Source organism: Hemitrygon akajei, chromosome 7 (genome assembly GCF_048418815.1).
Source record: "Hemitrygon akajei chromosome 7, sHemAka1.3, whole genome shotgun sequence".
Taxonomy (NCBI): Eukaryota; Metazoa; Chordata; class Chondrichthyes; order Myliobatiformes; family Dasyatidae; genus Hemitrygon; species Hemitrygon akajei.
The window spans coordinates 7,937,154-7,962,416 of record NC_133130.1 but is presented as its reverse complement, the minus strand read 5'-3'; the positions used below and the strand labels follow the sequence as shown (position 1 = coordinate 7,962,416).

Genomic DNA, 25,263 nt, shown 5'->3' with positions numbered 1-25,263 from the left:
CTGGGTGTCGGATGTGGGAATCCTGGGAATCTTCCAGTCCCCCAGGTGGCCATATCAGCTCGAGGTGCACCAAGATGCAGCTCCTGTGACACCGTGTTAGGGATCTGGAACAGTGGCTTGGTGACCTACAGCTTATTAACCATATAACCATATATCAATTACAGCACAGAAACAGGCCATCTCGGCCCTTCTAGTCCGTGCCAAGCACTTACTCTCACCTAGTCCCACCGACCTGTACTCAGCCCATAACCCTCCATTCCTTTCCTGTCCATATAACTATCCAATTTTTTTTAAATAAGAGTGAGCAGGCGATAGAGAGGAGCTACAGGGAGTTAGTCACGTCAAGGCTGCAGAAATCAGATAAGTGGGTGACGGTCAGGGAAGCGAAGGGATAGAGCACCCCTGTGGCCATCGCCCTCAGTAATCGTTTTGGATACGGTTGAGGGGATGACCTGACAGAGGAGGACCACGACGATCGGGTCTCTGGCACTGAGCCTCATTCTGTGGTGCAGAAGGGAATGAGGAAGATGAGGAATGTGATAGTCATAGGCGATTCTATAGTGAGAGAAACAGACAGGAGGCTCTGTCAGCCTGATAGAGAGTGTTTCCTCCCAGGTGCCAGGGTTTGGGATGTCTCGGATCGAGTGCAGAGTATTCTGAAGGGAGAGGGTGACCAGCCAGAAGTCTTGGTACACGTTGGTACCAATACCATATGTAGGTAGAAAAAGAGAAAGGTCCTGAGGAGAGAATTCAGGGAGTTAGGTAGGAAGCTTAAAAGCAGGACCTCTAGAGTAGTAATCTCAGAATTGCTACCTGTGCCACGTGTTAGTGAGTGCAAGAATAGCATGATCAGGTGCATTAATGTGTGGCTGAGAGACTGGTGGAGGAAGCAGGGCTTCAGATTCCTGGATCATTGGGGCCTCTTCTGGGGGAGGTATGACCTGTACAAAAAGCATGGGTTACACCGGAACTCAAAAGGGTCCAATATCCTAGGGGGCACATTTAATAGAGCTGTTAGGGAGAGTTTAAACTAATTTGGCAGGGGGATGGGAACAGGAGTGATAGGGCTGTGGAAGGGGAAAACAAATAAATCATAGATAGCGTGCAACAGAGATTATAGAAAGGACAGGCAAGAGATGAGGCACAATCAAAGTCAGAGGGATGAGTTACAGGGCAATAGAGACATGGTGCAGTTAAAACAAAAGCAACAAATACGGGACTGAGAGTGTTGTGTTTGAATGCACGCAGCATAAGGAATAAAATGGATGATCTTGAAATTCAACTACAGATTGGCAAGTATGACCTTATGGCAATCTCTGAAACTTGGCTAAAGGACGGCTGCCATTGGGAGCTGAACGTCCAAGGATACAGAGTGCATCAGAAAGATAGGTTAGTCAGCAGAGGGGGTGGTGTGGCTTTGTGTATAAGAAATAATATTAAATCATTGGAAAGAGACGATGCTTGATTGGAAGGTATAGAGTCTCTATGGGTTGAGTTAAGAAATGACAAGGGTAACAGGACCCAAATTTCAGTTGTATACAGGCCTCCAAACAGCAGCCGGGATGTGGATTACAAATTAGAGCAGAAGGAGAAAAGACATATCAGAAAGTCAATGTCATGATAATCGTTGGGGATTTTAATATGAAAGTGCATTGAGTAAACCAGGCCAGTACTGGAGCTCAAGAGAGAAAATATATAGAGCGTCTAAGGGATGCTTTTTAGACCAGCTTGTGTTGAGCCCACCAGGGGATCGTCTGTGCTGGTTTGGGCGTTGTGCAATTATCCGGAGGTGATAAGAGAGCTTAAGGTTAAGGAACCCTGAGGGAACAGTGATCACAATATGATCGAGTTCACATTGAAATTTTAGAGGGAAAAAAAACTCTGATATGTGGGCTTTTCAGTGGAATAAAGGAAATGACAACGGCATGAGAGGGGAACTGGCTGAAGTTGACTGGAAAGGGACATTTGCAGGAATTTCCTGGTTGGGAAATAGCACCATCTCGGATCGCAAGACCCTGCAGTGGATAGTGACGTCAGCTGAAAAGATCATCGGGGTCTCTCTTCCCGCCATCACGGATATTTACACTACACACTGCATCCGCAAAGGAAGCAGCATTATGAAAGACCCTTCATTCAATCTCTTCTCCCTCCTGCCATCTGGGAAAAAGCTCCGAAGCATTCGGGCTCTCACAACCAGACTATGTAACAGTTTCTTCCCCCAAGCTATCAGACTCCTCAATACCCAGAGCCTGGACTGACACCTTGCCCTACTGTCCTGTTTATTATTTATTGTAATGCCTGCACTGTTTTTGTGCACTTTATGCAGTCCTATGTAGGTCTGTAGTCTAGTGTAGCTTTCTCTGTGTTGTTTTTTTTATTACGTAGTTCACTCTAGTTTTTTTGTACTGTGTCATGTAACCCCATGGTCCTTGGTCCTGAAAAACGTTGTCTCATTTTTACTATGTACTGTACCAGCAGTTATGGTCAAAATGACAATAAAAGTGACTTGACTTGACTTGAAGGGCAGCAGAGCAGTAATAGCTGGAGTTTCTGTGAAAAATGAGGGAAGTGCAAGACAGATATATTCCAAATAAGAAAAATATTTCAAAGGGAAGAAGGACACTACCATGGCTGACAAGTAAAGTCAGAGCCAAAGTAAAAACAAAAGAGAGGACATACTAGGAAGCCAGAGGAAGTGGGAAGATAGAGGTTTGGGGAGCTTTTAAAAACTTGCAGAAGGAAACTAAGAAGGTCATTCGGAAGGAAAAGATGAATTATGGGATGAAGCTGGCGACTAATATCAAAGAAGATACTAAAAGATATAAAGGGTATATAAAGTATATACCCCTATATACTTTTACTACCTTCAATTCTTTCATCCACTTTTATGAGGGTAAAAGAGTTGAGGGTAGATATAGGGCCAATACAAAAATGATGTGGGAGATATTGTAATGAGAGATGCACAGATGGCTGAGGAACTGAATGAGTATTTTGCATCAGTCTTCACTGTGGAAGACTTCTGTTGTATACCGGATATTCAAGAGTGTCAGGGAAGTGAGGTCTGTGCAGTGAAAATTATGAATGAGCAGGTGCTCAGGAAGCTTAGTGGTCTGAAGGTGGATATATCTCCTGGACCTGATGGAATGCACCTTCAGGTTCTGAAAGAAGGAGCTGGAGAGATTGTGGAGGCATTACCGATGATCTTTGAAGAATCAATAATCTGGCATTGTATCGGATGACCGGAAAATTGCAAATGTTACTTTGCCTTTTAAGAAGGGTGGGAGGAAGCAGAAAGGAAACTATAGACCTGTTAGCCTGACATCTATGGTTGGGAAGTAGTTGGTATCGATTGTTAGGGATGAGATTATGGAATACCAGGAGGTACGTGACAAGATAGGCCAAACCCAGCATGGTTTCCTGAAAGGAAAATCCTGACTGACAAACCTACGGCAATTCTTTGAAGAAATTACAAGCAGGGTATACAAAGGAGCTGCAGTAGACGTGCTGTAATTGGATTTTCAAAAGGCCTTTGACAGGTGCCGCACATGAGGCTGCTTATCAAGATAAGCTAGTGCAGCAGGGTTGAAAATAAATGATGTCAAAAGTTCATGCAAAGTCACAATAGAAGGGTTGTGTGTGGTGCTAATAATCTTCTGAGGTGTGTCTATTTCAATGCAAGGAGTATTGTGGGGAACGCTGACGAGCTGAGGGTGTGGATTGACACGTGGAATTATGACATTGTAGCCATTAGTGAAACTTGTCAATGGGTAGAGCTGAGAAACAGGAAAGGTATGACCACATTAATGGGGTTGTATTATAAACCACCCAATAGTCAGCGAGAATTGGAGGAGCAAATCTGCAGAGAGATAGCAGACAACTGCAGGAAACATAAAGTGATAGTAGGGGATTTTAATTTTCCACATATTGATTGGGACTTCCATACTGTTAAAGGTCTAGATGGGTTAAAGTTTGTAAAATGTGTTCAGGAAAGTTTTCTAGATCAATGTATAGAGGTACCGACTAGAGAGGATGCAATATTAGATCTCTGATTAGGAAACGAGTTAGGACAGGTGAGGGAAGTGTGTGTAGGGGAACACTTCTGGTTCCAGTGATCATAACAGCATTAGTTTCAACTTGATCATGGATAAAGATAGGTCTGGTCCTCGGGTTGAGGTTCTAAACTGGAAAAAGGCCAAATCTGAAGAAAGGAGAAAGGATTTAAAAAGCGTGGATTGGGACATGTTCTCTGGCAAGGATGTGATTGGTAAGTGGGAGGCCTTCAAAGGAGAAATTTCGAGAGTGCAGAGTTTGTATGTTCCTGACAGGATTAAAGGGAAAGTGAATAAGAATTTCCAGCGTCTGCAGATTTCCTCGTGTTTGCGTTTTTAAATTCACCACTGCAAAGCCTCTGCCAGTGATGCCTACACTGAAGAAGTTTAAATCTTCTCTTCGACGAGAGTTCAGTGAAACTCTCACTTGCTGCTCCCCATCTATAATTTCTTCAGCCCTTCAACTTTTCAATCATATTTTGACTCAGACCCGCTATTACAGCCAGCTCTTAGCTTCACCCCACTCCCTCCTGTCTTCTCCTATCATTTCGGATTTCCCCCTCTCCCTCTTACTTTCAAATCACTTACTATCTTTTCTTTCAGTTAGTCCTGACGAAGGGTCTCTGCCCGAAATGTCAACAGTGCTTCTTCATATAGATGCTGCCTGGCCTGCCGTGTTCCACCAGCATTACGTGTGTGTTGCAAGTATAAGGAACCTTGGTTTTCTAGGGATATTGGAACTCTGATAAAGGAGAGAGATGCATGACATGTATAGGCAACAGGGAGGAAATAAGATGCTTGAGAAGTATAAAAAGTGCAAAAAATACTTAAGAAAGAAATCAGGAGGGCTAAAAGAAGACATGAGGTTGCTTTGACAGTCAAGGTGAAGGATAATCCAAAGAGCTTCTACAGGTATGTTAAGAGCAAAAGGATAGTAGGGGATAAAATTGGTCCTCTTGAAGGTCAGAGTGCTCGGCTATGTATGGAACCAGAAGAAATGGGGGAGATTTTAATTTTTTTTTTGCATCTGTATTTAATAAGGAAACTGGCGTGGAGTTAATGGAAATAAGGCAAACAGGTAGTGAGGTCATGGAACCTATACAGATTGAAGAGGAGGAGGTGCTTGCTATCTTGAGGCAAATCAGAGTAGATAAACCCCCAGGACATGACAGAGTATTCCCTCAGACCTTGAAGGAGACTAGTGTTGAAATTGCAGGGGCCCTGGCAGATGTATTTAAAAAGTTCGTATCTATGGGTGAATTGCCGGAGGATTGGAGAATAGCTCATATTGTTCCGTTGTTTAAGAAAGGCTCTAAAAGTAATCTGGGAAATTATAGGCCGGTAAATTTGATGTTGGTAGTAGGTAAGTTATTGGAAGGAGTACTAAGAGATAGGATCTACAAGTACTTGAATGGACAGGGACTTATTAGGGAGAGTCAACATGGCTTTGTGTGCGGTAGGTCATGTTTAACAAATCTATTAGAGTTTTTCGAGGAGGTTGCCAGAAAGTGGGTGAAGGGAAGGCAGTGGATGTTGTCTACATGGACTTCAGTAAGGCCTTTGACAAGGTCTCGCATGGAAGGTTAGTTAGGAAGATTCCGTCGCTAGGTATACATGGAGAGGTAGTAAACTGGATTAGGCATTGGCTCAATGGGAGAAGCCAGAGAGTGGTAGTGGAGGATTGCTACTCTGAGTGGAGGCCTGTGACTAGTGGTGTGCCACAGGGATCAGTGCTGGGTCCATTGTTATTTGTCATCTATATCAATGATCTGGATGATAATGTGGTAAATTGGATCAACAAATTTGCTGATGATACAAAGATTGGAGGTGTAGTGGACAATGAGAAAGGTTTTCAAAGCTTGAGAGGGATTTGGACCAGCTGGAAAAAATTGGCTGACAATGGCAGATGGAGTTTAATGCGGACAAGTGTGAGGTATTGCACTTTGGAAGGACAAACCAAGGAGGGACATACAAGGTAAATGGTAGGACACTGAGGAGTGTAGTAGAATAGAGGGATCAGGGAATACAGATACTGTTCATAATTCCCTAGAATTGGTGTCACAGGTAGATAGGATCGGAAAGAGAGCTTTTGGCACATTGGCCTTTATAAATCAAAGTACTGAGTGTAGAGTTGGAATGTTATGGTGAGGTTGTACAAGGCATTGGTGAGGCCAAATTTGGAGTATTTTGTTTTGATCACTAAATTACAGGAAGGATATTAATAAGGTTGAAAGAGTGCAGAGAAGGTTTACAAGGATGTTGCCAGGACTTAAGAAACTGAGTTAGAGAAAAAGGTTGAATAGGTTCGGACTTTATTCCCTGGAGAGTAAAAGAATGAGGCAAGATTTGATAGAGGTATATGAAATTATTGTGGGTATAGATAGAATGAATGCAAGCAGGCTTTTCCCACTGAGACTAGGGGAGAAAAAAACCAGAGGACGTGGATTAAGGGTGAAGGGGGAAAAGTTTAAAGGGAACATTGTGGGGGGGGGGCTACTTCACACAGAGAGTGGTGGGAGTGTGGAATAAGCTGCCAGATGAAGTGGTGAATGCAGGCTCACTTTTAACATTTAAGAAAAGCTTGGACAGGTATATGGATGAGAGGGGTTTGGAGGGATATGGTCCAGGTGCAGGTTAGTGGGACTAGTCAGAAAAATGGTTCGGGGCAGCCAAGAAGGGCAAAAAGATCTGTTTCTGTGCTGTAATATTGTATGGTTCTATGGTTCTAAGAGTCCATGGAATTACAGGGAAGTTGCTAGCGTGGGTGGAGCATTGGCTGGTTTGCAGAAAACAGAGAGTGGGAATAAATGGATCCAATTTTGGCTGGCTGCCATTTACCAGTGGAGTTCCACAGGGGTCGGTGTTGGGAGTGTTACTTTTTACAATGTATGTTAATGATCTGGACTATGGTATTAAGGGATTTTTGGCTGAGTTTGCTGATGATATGTGGAGGAGCGGTAGTTCTGAGGAAACAGAGAGTCTGCAGAGAGACTTAGATAGTCTGGGGAATGGGTAAAGAAGTGGCAAATGAAATTCAATGTTAGAAAGTGTATGGTCATGGACTTTGGTGGAAGAAATACACTGGCAGACTATTATTTAGATGGGGAGAGAATTCAAAATGCAGAGATGGAAAGGGACTTGTGAGTCCTTGTGCAAGATACCCTAAAGGTTAACCTGCAGGTTGAGTCTGTTGTGAAGAAGGTGAATGCAATGTTGGCATTCATTTCTAGAGGCATAGATTATACGAGCCGGGATGTGATGTTGAGGCTCTATAAGACACTCGAGAGACCACACTTGGAGTATTGTGTGCAGTTTTGGGCTCCTTATTTTAGAAAGGATATACTGACATTGGAGAAGGTTCGGAAAAGATTCATGAGAATGATTCCAGGAATGAGAAGATTACCATATGAGGAATATCGAGCAGCTCTTGGACTGTATTCCCTGGAATTCAGGAGAATGAGGAGGGATCTCATAGAAGCATTCTGAATGTTAAAGGGCCTGAACAGATCAGATATGGCAAAGTTATTTCCCATGGTAGTGGAGTCTAGGACAAGAGGGCACAACTTCAGGATTGAAGGACGTCCTTTCAGAACTGAGATGCAGAGAAATTACTTTAGTCAGAGGGTGGTAAATCTGTAGAATTTGTTGCCACGAGTGGCTGTGGAGGCCAAGTCATTGGGTGTATTAAAGGCAGAGATAGATAGGTTCTTGATTAGCCAGAGTAACAAAGGGTATGGGGTGAAAGTGTGAGAGTGGGTATGAATGGATGAATTGGATCAGCCCATGACTAAATGACAGTAGACTCAATGGGCCAAATAGCCTACCTCTGCTCGTAAATCTGATGGTCTTATTGCTGCCCTAAATGCCAGTTGTGTATCAGGCAGTAAGTAAATTGTGGCAAAACACAGCATAACATTGACACCAGCCTCCTACCTCCCCCATCCTCTCCAGCAACTATCTATATTTCTTGCTGCCTCAGTGATCAAAATAATAAAATTATCAAGATAATCAAAAACACCAGCTACCCTGGAAAACATCTCACTTCGCCTATTGGCAGAAGATACAACAGCCATAAAGTGTGTACAATCAGACTCAGATATGGCTTGTCTAATGCAACAGGCTGCATTGGACAAAATTATTGTTGGGCTGATAATATGGAGATGACATGGAAATTGGTGGAGTTGTGGAATGTGAGGGAGATTGTCAAAGGAGATTTGATCAGTTGGAAATATGGGCAGAGAAATGACAGATAGAGTTTAATCCAGACAAGTGAGAGCTGTTACACTTGGGGAGGATACATTTACAAGGACAATATAGAGATAGTTCTTAGCAGGTCACGTAAGAACATTGTTGTTAAGAAGGCGTATGGTGTGATGGTCTCAGTTAACCATAGGATTGAGTTCAAGCGGTAATGTTGAAGCTATATAAGACCTTAGTTAGACCCCACTTGGAGTATTCAGATCTGGTTACCTCATGACAGGGAGGACGTGGATACTGTAGAGAGAGTGCAGCAGAGATTAATAAGGATGTTGCCTGGATTGGAGAGCATGCCTTAAGAGAATAAGTTGAGTGAACTTGGCCTTTTCTCCTTGGAGCAACAGAGGACGAGAAGTAATCTGATAGATGTGTATAAGATGATGAGAGGCATTGATCACGTAGATAGTCAGAGGCTTTTTTCCCTGGGCTGAAATGGCTAATACAAGGGGGCAAAGTGTTAAGATGTTTGGCAGTAGGTACAAGGGGGATGTCAGAGGTAGGTTTATCACACAGAGAGTGGTGGAAGGTTGGCATGAACTAACAGTGAAGTGGTGGAGTTGGAAACAATACAGTCTTTTGAAAGACTCTTAGATAGGTACATGGAGCTTAGAAAAATAGATGGCTATGCAGTAAGGAAATCTTAGGCAGTTTCCAGAGTAGGTTACATGGTTGGTACTACATTGTGGGCTGAAGGGCCTGTAATGTGCTGTAGTTTTCTATGTTCTATGTTCTAATCTAAGCCTAATCAAGGGACAACTTACAATGATCAATTAACCTACCAACCAGTATATCTTTGGATTGTGGGAGGAAACCAGAATACCCAGAGGAAATCTACACAATCATTGAAATAATGTACAAACTTCTTTCAACAGCAGTGGGAATTGAACCCACGCCGCTGGTACTGTAAGGCATTGAACACTACTGTCACGCCTCAAACTCATTGGGGAAAAGGGGTAGGACACCCAGAAGGTTAAGTTTGTGTGAGATCGGCAGGTGGGTAATGGGAATGGAACTGGGTAAAGGGTCTGGGTGGAGTGAGAGACAGTAGGAGTATGACAAGCAGACAGGAAAGGGGTGGGGTTGGGTTATCAGAAATTGGAAATTTCCATGTCCATATAATTGGGCTGTAATATCCAGTCAGGATCCCAGAGTGAAAAGCAATATTCCACAAAATTGTTGTCAGATATGTTCACGAAAACAAAAGATTTAATATCTTCATTTAGAAATAATCACATCATAGTTTAAAGAAATGAATTTACAAAATTGTTGTCCTGGCCCATACATGCTCAATACCTCCAGTACTAGAAATCAGTTTGCATTGTGTGAACTGAACTTACTAATGACAGTGAGCCGGGTTCTGTTCCCACTGATGACTCCCCACACTCTGCAGTAATAGTCGGCAGAGTCATTGGCCTCGACCTTTGTGACCATCAGGATGAAACTGCTGCTGGAGGAGTCCCTGGAAGGCTGGAACCTCTCAGTGAAACCTGGTCTCCTTCGTATGCTCTCTCCTGCCTCGTGCGTTAAGACCCACTCCATGTCCTGCCCAGGTCGTCTCCGATACCAGTGGACATCAGTGTCTCCCAGTCTGGCGTTCTTCATGGTGCACTATAACCGTGCCGATTGCCCCTCGGTGATGTTCTCCTGGCTTGGGGACTGGATAAGGACTGGAGGATTGGCATCTTTAAAGGGAAAATATCAATTACTTTAAAAATCTTTCTGCGTAACTATGTCTAAAAGAGTAAACAGATTGAAATACTAAATTTGTAGAATTGTTTTAGCCGCACTGTATGATGCACTTTGCTGAGAGTTATTAATTGTACAGAAATGGCTCTTATCGTATTTAAAAGCATTAGTGTTGTGTTTATTGTCCTCTGCACAAGTACATATCAGGACAGATGCAATGAAACGCTTGCAGTTCAGGCACAGAGCATTGGACAGGCAGCAGTCATGAGAAAAGCACCAATTATACACAAATTTTACAAGAACATAGTTGGATCAAAAATAAAACACAGCTGGTTTTAGTGCACAGTGATCAAAGTGACCATTGTCTTGTTAAACTGTCGTGAGTTGGGTTGTGCCGCTTGGTTCAGGAACACAATGGCTGAAGGGAAATAGCTGTTCTTGAACGTGGTGGTGTGAGTCTTCAGGCTTCTGTACCTCCTGCCCGATGGTAACAGTGAGGAAGTAGATTGGGAACAGCTGACAGAAGGGAAAACAACATTTGATGGGAGAGGCATTTTAAAAGTGAGATGCTGGGACTTGAGGGTCAACATCTTCCTGTTGAAGGAAGACTGGTGGGAATTGATAGAAGCTCAATACTGGCTTCAATTAGCTGTCTGGTCGTATCATTGTGTGGTACGGATGCTGCAAGGCATCGGACCGCAAGACACTACAGATCTGCCAAGGAACATCCGTATCTCCCTCCTCCCCATTTGTGACATTTACCGGGAGTGTTGCAGACCAAGGGCTGAAACATTGTTGAGGATCCCCATCACCCATCTGCAATTAGCAATTGGACTCACAATAATATTTTCTGAGGTTTTTGAAAAGTTTGGCAAAGAACGTATCAGATTTCATTCCAGTACCAAGAAAAGACATTGAAGTATTCAACGCATAACCATATAACCATATAACAATTACAGCATGGAAACAGGCCATCTTGGCCCTTCTAGACCGTGCCGAATGCTTCCTCTCACCTAATCCCACTGACCTGCACTCAGCCCATAACCCTCCATTCCCTTCCTGTCCATATACCTATCCAATTTTACTGTAAATGACAATATCGAATCTGCCTCTACCACTTCTAATGGAAGTTCGTTCCACACAGCTATGACTCTCTCAGTAAAGAAGGTCCCCCTCATGTTACCCCTAAACTAGAGAGGCTTTGAGGAAAGAGAAGCAGAATAAAGGGTGTAAAGGTAGTAAGGTAGAAGGGCTAAAGTGTGTGTACTTCAATGCAAGAAGCATCAGGAACAAAGGTGATGAACTGAGAGCTTGGATACATACATGGAATTATGATGTAGTGGTCATTACGGAGATTTGGCTGGCACCAGGGCAGGAATGGATTCTCAATATTCCTGGATATCAGTGCTTTAAAAGGGATAGAGAGGGGGAAAAAGGGGAGGAGGGGTGGCATTACTAGTCAGGGATACTATTAACAGCTACAGAAAGGGTGGGTAATGTAGCAGGATCCTCTTTTGAGTCAGTATGGGTGGAAGTCAGGAACAGGAATGGAGCAGATACTCTACTGGGGGTATTCTATAGGCCCCCTGGTAGCAGCAGAGATACCGAGGAGCAGATTGGGAGGCAGATTTTGGAAAGGTGCAAAAATAACAGGGTTGTTATCATGGGTGACTTTAACTTCCCTAATATTGATCGACACCTGATTAGTTCCAAGGGTTTAGATGGGGCAGAGTTTGTTAAGTGTGTCCAGGATGGATTCCTGTCACAGTATGTTGACAGGCCAACTAGGGGGAATGCCATACTAGAACTAGTATTAGGTAACAAACCGGGTCAGGTCACAGATCTCTCAGTGGGTGAGCATCTGGGGGACAGTGATCACCGCTCCCTGACCTTTAGCATTATCATGGAAAAGGATAGAATCAGAGAGGACAGGAAAATTTTTTAATTGGGGAAGGGCAAATTATGAGGTTATAAGGCTAGAACTTGCGGGTGTGAATTGGGATGATGTTTTTGCAGGGAAATGTACTATGGACATGTGGTCAATTTTTAGGGATATCTTGCAGGATGTTAGGGATAAATTTGTCTCGGTGAGGAAGATAAAGAATGGTAGGGTGAAGGAACCATGGGTGACAAGTGAAGTGGAAAATCTAGTCAGGTGGAAGAAGGCAGCATACACGAGGTTTAGGAAGGAAAGATCAGATGGGTCTATTGAGGAATATAGGGTAGCAAGAAAGGAGCTTAAGAAGGGGCTGAGAAGAGCAAGAAGGGGGCATGAGAAGGCCTTGGCGAGTAGGGTAAAGGAAAACGCCAAGGCATTCTTCAATTATGTGAAGAACAAAAGGATGACAGGAGTGAAGGTAGGACCGATTAGAGATAAAAGTGGGAAGATGTGCCTGAAGCCTGTGGAAGTGAGCGAGGTTCTCAATGAATACTTCTCTTCTGTATTCACCACTGAGAGGGAACTTGATGATGGTGAGGACAATATGAGAGAGGTTGATGTTCTGGAGCATGTTAATATTAAGGGTGAGGAGGTGTTGGTGTTGTTAAAATACATTAGGACGGATAAGTTGCCGGGGCCTGACAGAATATTCCCCAGGCTGCTCCACGAGGCAAGGGAAGAGATTGCTGAACCTCTGGCTAGGATTTTTATGTCCTCGTTGTCCACGGGAATGGTACCGGAGGATTGGAGGGAGGCGAATGCTGTTCCCTTGTTCAAAAGAGGTTGTAGGGACAGTCCAGGTAATTATAGACCAGTGAGCCTTACATCTGTGGTGGGAAAGCTGTTGGAAAAGATTCTTAGAGATAGGATCTATGGGCATTTAGAGAATCATGGTCTGATCAGGGACAGTCAGCGTGGCTTTGTGAAGGGCAGATTGTGCCTAACAAGCCTGATAGAGTTCTTTGAGGAGGGGACCAGGCATATAGATGAGGGTAGTGCAGTGGATGTGATCTACATGGATTTTAGTAAGGCATTTGACAAGGTTCCACATGCTATGCTTATTCAGAAAGTCAGAAGGCATGGGATCCAGGGAAGTTTGGCCAGGTGGATTCAGAATTGGCTTGCCTGTAGAAGGCAGAAGGTCATGCTGGAGGGAGTACATTCAGATTGGAGGGTTATGACTAGTGGTGTCCCACAAGGATCTGTTCTGGGACCTCTACTTTTTGTGATTTTTATTAACGACTTGGTTGTGGGGGTAGAAGGGTGGGTTGGCAAGTTTGCAGATGACACAAAGGTTGGTGGTGTTGTAGATAGTGTAGAGAATTGTCGAAGATTGCAGAGAGACATTGATAGGATGAAGAAGTGGGCTGAGAAATTGCAGATGGTGTTCAACCCGGAGAAGTGTGAGGTGGTACACTTTGGAAGGACAAACTCCAAGGCAGAGTACAAAGAGGCAAGATACTTGGTAGTGTGGAGGAGCAGAGGGATCTGGGGGTACATGTCCACAGATCCCTGAAAGTTGCATCACAGGTAGATAGGGTAGTTAAGAAAGCTTATAGGGTGTTCGCTTTCGTAAGTCGAGGGATAGAGTTTAAGAGTCGCGATGTCATGATGCAGCTGTATAAAACTCTAGTTAGGCCTTTTATGAGTGATGAACAGACCTGATGCAAACTGGGTTGCAGAGTTAACCATTTCCTCCAACCCCCCTTGAGAACTACGAACTATTGCTATGCTGTTAATGAGAGAGATAGATGAAGCACAGAGGCAGGAACATTTGCTACTGATAAGAGGGAGAGAGAGAGACTTGATTTATTGTATTTTGACTCTTCCTAGATTATTTACCTTTCACTACAAGGACTTTACTTAACTTGTTAACATTCCTCAGGGGACAGCAGGAGTGGCCTGATTTGATGGGCACAGTCATTCAGAGTTGATGGATAGCTGAGACCCCGTTAGTAGGGATAAAAGACAGGTCTGGGGAGACAACCCTCAGACACACCAGTGGACACTGACTGAGTGTTTGTGAACCCACAAGAAAGGTGGGAGCTTCGGAGACCGAACCAGGAGATCGGTCAATAAAGCTCTCAGTGTGACGGCAGGGCTGGTGGGGACTTGTGTGTGTGTCCACTCATGCCAGAGTGACGAGTCCACCACAGAAGAACAGTCTAGCTGAAGAACAGACGGGTCATAGTGAATGACCACAATGACACAACGGATTAAGAAAGCAACAGAAGGTTTGCCTGCTGCAGCTGCCTAATCTCTCGCTCTCTCTATCTCTCTCTCTCCAACGATTACAACACAACAACCATAACTACCTCAGCACGCATGAACTGAACTGAACTTTATGACAATTCATTTACCCCTAGACGTCGATAGAGCTTGTTTATTATTGCTTATTATTATTCCTACACTTTTAGGTTTATTACAGCTAACTTGTTTTATATGTATATTAGCATTTTTGATACTGTATTGTGTAGTTTACTAATAAACATCTTTAGTTTTGGTACCACCAGACTCCAACAGATACTTCTATCTCTGCTGGTCTGACACCCAGTTACGGGGTACGTAACAAATTGGGGGCTCATCTGGGATTTGATTACCAAATTAGGGGGCCAGTGAATCGGGATAGAAGTCCGTTATCTGATCTGGTTGTGCGGATAACCAGATGGGAAACCAGCAGAGATGGAGATTGACAAATTTTTAAAAGACTCGACTTCGGGGGCATTGGAGGATGCCAGGAAGGCGGAATTGGTGAGTGTTGCAAAACAATTAAATCTCTCGGCGGTGAAATCGACAATGAGAAAGTTGGATATACAGAGAGCAATAGCTGTGCATTATGTATCCGAGGGTTTGTTCCCATCAGATGTATTGGACCTGTTCCCTGAGAGGAAACCAGCTGAGGGTAAGGTTCAGTTACAGATAGAAAAATTAAGGTTGGCTGAGAAGGAGAAAAGGGAGCATGAACTCCGGATAAGGCAGCTGGAGGCAGAAAGAGAGAGAGAGGTGGCTGCAAGGTGGAGAGAGGAGGCTGAAAGGGAGAAGGAAGAAGCTGAAAAGCAGAGAGCAGAAGCTGATAAGCAGAGGGAGTAAAGGGAGAAAGAGAGGCAGCATGAGCTGGAAATGGAGAAGTTAAAGGCATCACAGGGAAGAGACCAGGCTGCAGACCCAAATGAGGGATTCAAGATTGGTCAGGAGATTGTTGGTACCTCCATTCGAGGAGATGGATGTTGATAAGTACTTCCTCCATTTTGAGAAAGTGGCTGTGAATCAGAACTGGCCTAAGGGGAAATGGGTTGTTCTGTTACAGAATGTACTTAGGGGGAAGGCTCAGCAAGCGTATTCGGCATTGGATATGGATGAGTCTAAGGATTATGAGGAAGTAAAAAGGGCTGTACTGAGGAGTTACGAGTTGGTGCCAGAGGCATACCGGCAGAAGTTCCGGAATTTGAGAAAGCCGTGGAACCACACGTATTTAGAGTCTGCCTGTGAGATGCAAATGTATTGCGAGCGTTGGTGCACCTCAAAAGGGGTCGTTGGAGATTATGATAAACTGTTACAGTTAATGCTGATTGAGCAGTTCAAAGGTTGTATCCCTGAAAGTATGAAGACGTACTTGGATGAGAAGGAGACAGAGACTCTGTCTGTGACTGCCAAGTTAGCAGACAAGTATGCTTTAACCCACAAGACAAAGTTTCCCCCAAATAAGAGCTATCAGAGAGGCAGTAGGGATGGTAGAGAAAGCCCACCGTCTAAGGCAGAGAATAAGCCAGGAACTAGCGGAACGGTAAGGAGGAGGAAAAGCAGGCTGGCAGGAAGGTTCCTAGCTTTACGTGTTATAATTGTGGGAAAGCTGGTCATATCACATCTAAGTGTGAAGAAAGAGACAGGAAAAGGGAAAACAGCAACTCCGACTGGTTGCATTGAGCCGGTCAACAGATCGGTGAGGAAGGCGAAGTTAGATAGAACACAAGAGGGGCGTGAGAAGTTTATCTCAGAAGGGATAGTATCTGTGAAGGAAGGAGAAACCCCAGTTCCAGTGCGGATCTGGAGAGATACTGGGGATGTGGACTCAGCAGTGAAATTAACAAGAAAGCCTGTAAGTGCTGAGGACCTGCTCCTAGATTCCAAGATTTATCCCGCCTGCGCAATAACTCGCAGGATGTCTAAAAAGGCGGCTGAGACAGGAACCAGTTTAAATGAGTCCAGCATAGATTTAGCTGAGATGTTTTTACCAGCCCTGTACCAAGAGGGGTTAAGGGATGGTAAAACGGAGAATAGTGGAGTTAAGGAAAGTAAGGGAGACGAAGCAGATTTAGTGTTGTCAAAGAACGGAATTTTGAACCTGGCTCATAAGATGCCCCTAGGTGGACCTTTTGGAGTGAGGAAGGAGGTTATGGAGGCACAGAGTAAAGATGAAAAAAAGAGGTGGCAGTTAGAAGGTCCAAGGTTGGCCACGGATGATCTATTTGGTTTTACAGAGCTGTTTGCAGGTGAAGAATTTAAGTGTGTTTCCGATGATGTGAGAGCAGTCCTGGATGAAAAGGACTCCCTTGAGGGAGTCTGCTGGGTTAGCAGACGAGGTTGTTTTAACCCTCAAGGTTGAGTTTACACCAAAGGGGAGTTGCCCAGAGAGTAACTGGGAGGATCAGGGGAACTTGGAATTTGAAAAGGGGACAGGTATTGAAAGTCTAGAAGAGGCAGATGTCCCGTTTGCTTGTGTTCAGGATGTGAAGGATGTGGATGCACAGGGTACTGAACCTTGTGTTGAAACTCAGAAAGGGTCTGAGGGATCTGATTTGGTTAAAAAGGAATGCAGTCCTTTTGGGTCAGATGGACTTGGTTCAGTGAAGAAAGGGTTAACCTTGGTACCGGTAGAAAGTGAGAATTCTCAGTCACTTGTGTTAAAAGTTAGTGATGAGATGAAAGTTGGTGACAGGAATATTATTGAAGGAAAAGGGAAAAGTATTGTTCCTAAACTTTTGAATAAAGTAAATTTAAAGTCAGGTTTGGTTTCAGAACTGTTCATTTAAGTGAAGGAACTGTTAACTGAACAATGGCTTGTTAGCAAGGTGCCTGCGAATCAATTAAAGTTTGTTTTGAAATTTAAGGATAAACAACTTGGTGATGTTGTTCAAGGATGTGATTTGGAGAGGCAGAACTTGAAGTGTTGTTTTAACCAAGAGGGATCACCTGCAGATGTTAAACTGGAAACTAACAGAATTAGAGATCCTGAAGATAAAATTAATAACCTGCTTAAAATTAATGAGTGATGTGGAAGTTCTTCAAATGGGCTTAGTTTGGAAAACATTGATGATACGGTAGCACATGTGAAATGAGTCTGTGAAGGCCTATTCCACACTGGTGTGCAAGCTAACCACGTGAGAGTTAAGTGGAAAAGGGGCAAGGGTTGACCAAATGCCACTTTGAATAACAGGATCTGGTTTTGCGGGAATTTGACTTTTTTTTTAGACAAAACTTGTGAATAATAAAGACAACATCATGGAAGATTGACTGAATGTTAAGTTTAAAAGTGAAATAGAGATTAGTATTTGCACAAACTTCTGTAATATACTACATTATAATCACACATGTATTGGTTCACATTTTGTAATATACACCTAAACTAAGAGCATAATCCATTGGTATTTTTGGCCAACATGAAGAATAAAAATAGGCGGTTATTAAGTTGGAGTCTGTTGTTACAGGAATTCGAAATTAAAATACAACATGTAAAGAGGAGTGATAATGTGATAGCTGATTGTTTATCCAGATGTTAATTTGAAAGTGTATCTGTATTATTCTTGTAGTTAAGACCACTTCTGTATTTTGTTAAACTCTGTAATTCCGTAATGTGCATTATTAGTTAATTTTCACCCTGGTGAAAATTCCCAGAAGGATGGGGGTGTTATGAGTGATGAACAGACCTGATGGAAAGTGGGGTGCAGAGTTAACCATTCCCCCCCCCCCCCCGAGAACTATGAACTATTGCTGTTGCTATGCTGCTAATGAGAGAGATAGATGAAGCACAGAGGCAGGTACATCTGCTACAGATAAGAGGGAGAGAGAGAGAGACTATTGATTTATTGTATTTTGACTCTTCCTAGATTATTTACCTTTCACTCCAAGGACTTTACTTTCCTCATTAACATTCCTCAGGAGACAGCAGGAGTGGCCTGATTTGATGGACACAGTCATTCAGAGTTGATGGATAGTTAGTATGGATAAAAGACAGGTCTGGGGAGACAACCCTCAGACACACCAGTGGACACTGACTGAGTGTTTGTGAACCCACAAGAAAGGTGGGAGCTTCGGAGACCAAACCAGGAGATCGGACAATAAAGCTCAGTGTTAAAGCAGGGCCGGTGGGGACTTGTGTGTGTGTCCACTCATGCCAGAGTGATGAGTCCACCACAGAAGAACGGTCTAGCTGAAGAACAGAGGGGTCATAGTGAATGACCACAATGACACAACGGATTAAGAAAGCAACAGAAGGTTTGCCTGCTGCAGCTGCCTAATCTCTCGCTCTCTCTATCTCCCCAACGATTACAACACAACAACCATAACTATCTCAGCACGCATGAACTGAACTGAACTTTATACTTTTCCATGACAATTCATTTACCCCTAGACATCGATAGAGCTTGTTTATTATTGCTTATTATTATTCCTACACTTTGAGGTTTATTACAGCTAACTTGTTTTATATGTATATTTGCATTTTTGATACTGTATTGTGTAGTTTACTAATAAACATCTTTAGTTTTGGTACCACCAGACTCCAACGGATATTTCTATCTCTGCTGGTCTGAGGTCCCAGTTATGGGGTACATAACAGGCCACACTTGGAGTACTGTGTCCAGTTCTGGTCACCTCAGTATAGGAAGGATGTGGAAGCATTGGAAAGGGTACAGAGGAGATTTACCAGGATGCTGCCTGGTTTAGAGAGTATGGATTATGATCAGAGATTAAGGGAGCTAGGGCTTTACTCTTTGGAGAGAAGGAGGATGAGAGGAGACATGATCGAGGTGTACAAGATATTAAGAGGAATAGACAGAGTGGACAGCCAGCGCCTCTTCCCCAGGGCACCACTGCTCAGTACAAGAGGACATGGCTTTAAGGAAAGGGGAGGGAAGTTCAAGGGGGATATTAGAGGAAGGTTTTTCACTCAGAGAGTGATTGGTGCATGGAATGCACTGCCCGAGTCAGTGGTGGAGGCAGATACACTAGTGAAGTTTAAGAGACTACTAGAGAGGTATGTGGAGGAATTTAAGGTGGGGGGTTATATGGGAGACAGGGTTTGAGGGTCAGCACAACTGTGGGCCGAAGGGCCTATAATGTGCTGTACTATTCTATGTTCTATGTTCTAAACATTTGCCCCCTAACTCTCAACTCATGTCCTCTTCTTTGAATCTCCCCTACTCTCCCTATCCACGTCAACTCTATCTATCCCCCTCATAATTTTAAATACCTCTATCAAGTCCCCCCAACCTTCTATGCTCCAAAGAATAAAGACCTAACCTGTTCAACCTTTCTCTGTAACTTGGGTGCTGAAACCCAGATAACATGCTAGTAAATCTTCTCTGTACTCTCTCTATTTTGTTGACATCTTTCCTAAAATTCGGTGACCAGAACTATACACAATACTCCAAATTTGGCCTCACCAATGCCTTGTACAATTTTAACATTAATCCCATGTCCTATACTCAATGCTCTGATTTATAAAGCCCAGCATACCAAAAGCTTTCTTCACCACCCTATCCACATGAGATTCCACCTTCAGGCAACTATGCACCATTATTCCTAGATCACTCTGTTCTACTGCATTATTCAATTCCCTACCATTGACCATGTATGTCCTATTTTGATTAGTCCTACCAAAATGTAGCACCTCACACTTATCAGCATTAAACTTCATCTGCCATCTTTCAGCCCACTCTTCTAACTGGCCTAAATCTCTCTGCAAGCTTTGAAAACCTACTTCATTATCCACAACGCCACCTATCTTAGTATCATCTGCATACTTACTAATCCAATTTACCACCTCATCATCCAGATCATTAATGTGTATGACAAACAACATTGGACGCAGTACAGATCCCTGGGGCACACCACTAGTCATCAGCCTCCAATCTAACAAACAGTTATCCACCACTACTCTCTTGCATCTCCCATCCAGCCACTGTTGAATCCATTTTACAACTTCAAGATTAATAGTTAATGATTGAACCTTCCTAACTAACCTTCCGTGTGGAACCTTCTCAAAGGCCTTACTGAAGTCCATATAGACAACATTGACTGCTTTATCCTCGTCAACTTTCCTAGTAACCGCTTCAAAAAATTCAATAAGATTTGTCAAACGTGAACTTCTATGCACAAATCCATGTTAATTGTTCCTAATCAGACCCTATCTATCCAGATAATTATATATACCATCTGTAAGAATACTTTCCATTAATTTACCTACCACTGACATCAGATTTACAGGCCTATAAATGCTAGGTTTACTCTTAGAACCCTTTTTAAACAAGGGAACCACATGAGCAATATGCCAATCCTCCGGCACCATCCCCGTCTCTAATGACATTTGAAATATTTCTGTCAGAGCCCCTGCTATTTCTTCACGAACTTCCCTCAAGGTCCTAGGTAAATCCTGTCAGGATCCGGAAACTTATCCCCTTTTATATTCCTTAAAAGCGCCAGTACTTCCTCTTCTTTAATCATCATAGTTTCTACAACTACCATACTTGTTTCCCTTACCTTACACAATTCAATATCCTTCTCCTTATTGAATACTGAAGAAAAGAAATTGTTCAAAATCTCCCCCATCTCTTTTGGCTCCACACATAGCTGACCACTCTGATTCTCTAAGGGATCAATTTCATCCCTCACTATCCTTTTGCTATTAATATAACTGTAGAAAACCTTTCGATTTATTTTCACCTTACTTGCCGAAGCAACCTCATATCTTCTTTTAGCTTTTTTAATTTCTTTCTTAAGAATCTTTTTACATTCTTTATATTCCTCGAGCACCTCATTTACTCCATGCTGCCTATATTTATTGTAGATATCCCTCTTTTTCCGAACTAAGTTTCCAATATCCCTTGAAAACCATGGCTCTCTCAAACTTTCAACCTTTCCTTTCAACCTAACAGGAACATATGGATTCTGTACCCTCAGAATTTCACCTTTAAATGACCTCCATTTCTCTATTACATCCTTCCCATAAAACAAATTGTTCCAATCCACTCCTATTAAGACCTTTTGCATCTCCTCAAAGTTAACCTTTCTCTAATCAAAAATCTCTACCCATTGTAAGTAAGTGTTCTCTTACTTTGAATTTAACGGCCAGTCTATTTCTTTTACACATATCATTTTATCCTCTTCTCCTGTCCATTTGTTCTGACTGTTTTTCCGATTGGTAACATCGTCCAGTTCTGACAACTCACACCCACAGGGAGAGCTCTCAGTAAATTGGCTTATTATTGTCACACATACTGAGGTACAGAGAAAAACCTGTTCATCCACAAAATGATTTGCCAAGATTTTCTATATTATTCCAGAGTACCTGTCCTTTCCCACTTTTCCATTTCCCAACTGTTACCAGTTTACACTCCAGGGGAAACCATCCGACTCTCTGTTCTACTGGGGACATTACAGAACCCCCTGAGTCTGACAGTCATCGTGTGAAGGTTGGATACTGAGATGCTGTTATTGTCAGTGTAAACTGACGTTGACTTACCAGTTACATTGAGCTGTGTTCCTCCTCCGTAGATGTAATTCCACACACTGCAGTTGTACACTGCAGTGTCACTAATAGATGTGTTGCTGATGGTCAGAATGTAACTGTTACTCACGACATTCCTGTAAGACTGAAAACGATCAGAAATACCCCCGGACCTGCTCACCGAGTCATTCACAAAGTGACTCAACGCCCACTCGATCTTGTTCCCAGGCCGCTGGTGGTACCAGTGGACATCGGTGACATTCAGACTGGCATTATACAAGGCACAGTGGAGCTGGACAGTTGCACCCTCTGGCACCTTGCTGACTGGTGGATACTGCACAAGGACGGGATCATCTGCAGGATCTGTGTGTTGGATATGGATACATTAATGTATATTTATGGAGATCAATTCAAGGCAGTATATTTCCTCAGCATTTAACAATTTCTAAAATTTAAATAAATGTTAGCCACAAGAATAATTTTCACCTCTTTACTAAAGTCAGTGACCTGACCAAGTTGGTGCAGTCGTTCATTGTTATTATTCTATTCTTTAGTTTCAGGGTTGTATATAATGACATATTTGTAATTTAATAATAAATTTACTTTGACATTGAACTTTGAAAAGATGTTAGATTAAAGCAAGGTTAAATAAGTAGTTTTTTGAACTGGCATTTAAATGTGTCAATCGAGTCTGCATCCCTTATAATTTTAGGTATTGAATTCCACAGTTTAGGAGCTTTTGAGGGAGATGGCATCTCAGAAAGGAGACAGCCATTATAAAGACCCCCCATCGCGCAGGACATGCCCTCTTCTCATTGTTACTGTCAGGAAGGAGGTACAGAAATTTGCAGGCACACACTCAATGATTCAGGAACAGCTTCTTCCCCTCTGTCATACAATTCCAAAATGGACGTTGAACCCGTGACCTCTCCCTCACTTTTCGTTTTGCACTATTTTTATTTTAACTATTTGATGTGGATTTACTGTAATTGATATTGTCATTTATTGCATTGTACTGCTGCCACTAAGTTAACAAATTTCAGTACATACACCTGTGATAGTAAACCTGATTCCGATTGAAGAAACAGAGAAACATAGAAAGCCTACCGCACAATACAGGCCCTTTGGCCCACAAAGGGGTGCTGAACATGTCCTTACTATAGAAATTACCTAGGGTTACCCATAGCCCTCTATTTTTCTAAGCTCCATGTACCTATCCAGGAGTCTCTCAAAAGACCCTATCATATCCACCTTTGCCAACATCGCCGGCAGCCCATACCACGTACTCACCACTCTCTGAGTAAAAAACTTACCCCTGACATCTCCTCTGTACCTACTTCCAAGCACCTTAAAACTGCACCCTCTCATATTGGCCCTGGGAAAAAGCCTCTGACTATCTACACGATCAATCCCTCTCATCACCTTATACACCTCTATCAGGTCACTCCAAGGAGAAAAGGCTGAGTTCACTCAACATGTTCTCATAAGGCATGCTCCCCAATACAGGCAATCCAATCCAGGTAAATCTCCTCTGCACCCTTTCTATGGTTTCCACATCCTTCCTGTAGTGAGGCAACCAGAACTGAGCACGGTACTCCAAGTGGGGTCTGACCAGGGTCCTATATAGCTGCAACATTACCTCTCGGTTCTTAAACTCACTCCCACGAAAGAGGAAGGCCAATGCACCGTATGCATCCTTAACCATAGGGTCAACCTGCAGAGCAGCTTTCAGAGCACAGAACGCCGGTCTCGCACACATACTTCCTGTCTGTATTCTACACAGGCAACCTACCTCGCCTCGACCCGTTATCGCTGAAGCTCCGTTCTGCCAATGCCTTCCTACTCTGATTCCCTCATCTCTGTTACCCGCATTATAAAGCTGTCTCCTTTAAACTCTTCTGGCTGTTCTAACTGGCTGACGTCCACACGCTACAGTCGTACCTCAGTCAAACCACTGAAGAAATAACTGTCTCATTTTAAACTATTCTCGCTATTCTAATTGACTGATGTCCACGCGTTTGCGCAGTCGTGCCTTGAAACGCTGATCTATGACTCTGAACACAGAAGAGTTTCTCCTTTTCTCTCCTGTGATAACACACTCCACATTGACATTTATTTTCAAATATCCAACTGGACACACAGAGCAGGCGGTCAGTCACCATGTTGGTGCTCCCCACCCATGAGTTAGGGGCCACAGTGCTCTGGATCGTGTCCCAGTGATGGGGCTCCAGTATTACACTGTGTGTTCTTCAGTACAATGTGCCCAGCCACGGGAAGTGACTGGTGGTGGAATAACTCCCAAAGTAGGGACACACTGCTGAATAAATAGAACTTGTACTCACTGGTTACGATGAGCTGGGTGCCGTTCCCATCGATGTCTCCCCACACTCTGCAGTAATAGACGGCAGAATCACTGTGCACCACGTCTGTGACTGTCAGGGTGAAGCTGCTGTTGGACGTGTCTCTGTAGGACTGGAACCTCTCAGTGAAACCCCGTCCCCACTCTGGGCTGCCTCCTGCCCTGTGTGTTAGAACCCACTCCATGTCCTGCCCAGGTAGTTTCCGATACCAGTGGACATCGGTGTCTTCCAGCCTGGCTTTGCTCATGGTACACCATAACCACGCCGTGTGACCCTCAGTGACACGCTGTATGCTCGGGGACTGGATAAGGACAGGATCGTCTGCACCTGTAAGGGAGAATATCGTCACTTCAACCCCAGCTTGTGGGGGGGGGTGTGGTGGTAGATCAAGGTGCTGTGTGGGGGACCTGGTTTCGAAGTGTTACTGAGACACAGAGGTGGAGAGCAAGCCCTGTCGACAGAATTCCTCTGAAAGACAAATGTAGGAGCCAAATCTCCACCGTGCCCTTGTCAAAGCTGGAAAGGTCTCTCAGCACTTCTGAGAGCCCCTGACAGTCAGAAATTTGCAGCTCCCTAGAAAGACTGTCTGGGGCCCTGAGTGGTAGTGAGGGAGGACGTGTCGGGGTAGGTAGGGCATTTGTTCCACTTGCAAGGATAAAATCAGAGGACCATAAGACCAGAAGACCTTAAGATATAGGTGCAGAATTAGACCATTTGGCCCATTGAGTCTGCTCTACCTGTTCATCATGGCTGATCTAATTGCCCTCTCAGCCCCAATTTCCATCCTTCTCCCCGTATCTCTTCATGCCCTGACCAATCAAGAATCTATCAACCTCTTCCTTAAATATACATAAAGACCTGGCCTCTATAGCTGCCTGTGGCAATGAAATCCACAGATTCTCTGCTCCCTGCCTAAAGAAATTCCTCTTCATCTCCGTTCTAAAAGGATGCTCCTCTATTCTGAGGTTGTGTCCTCTGGTCTATCACTGTCCCACCACAGGAAACATCCTGTCCACATCCACTCTATCAAGTCCTTTCACCAGTTGATAGGTCAGGCCTCATTCCTAGAGTCATCAGACGCTCTTCATATGACAATCTATTCAATCCTGAAATCGTTTTCTGAATCTCCTTTGAACCCTCTCCAGTTTCAGCATATTCTTTTGAAGATAACGGGCCCTAAACTACTCACAATACTTCAAGTGAGGCTTCACCAGTGCTTTATAAAGTCTCAACATTACACCCTTGTTT

General features: G+C 43.5%; 1 protein-coding gene across 1 annotated transcript; it reads right to left on the bottom strand.

The window, feature by feature from the left end:
* Positions 1–9,806: 9,806 nt before the first annotated feature.
* Positions 9,807–24,288, bottom strand: LOC140729944 (immunoglobulin gamma-1 heavy chain-like). The gene is made up of 3 exons (XM_073050118.1): positions 23,998–24,288; positions 21,671–22,018; positions 9,807–9,988 (listed from the first exon to the last, which is right to left on the bottom strand). Exons 1-3 carry the CDS (start codon positions 24,260–24,262, stop codon positions 9,915–9,917), a joined length of 687 nt encoding a protein of 228 aa, XP_072906219.1. The 5' UTR covers positions 24,263–24,288; the 3' UTR covers positions 9,807–9,914.
* Between the last annotated feature and the right edge of the window lie 975 nt (positions 24,289–25,263).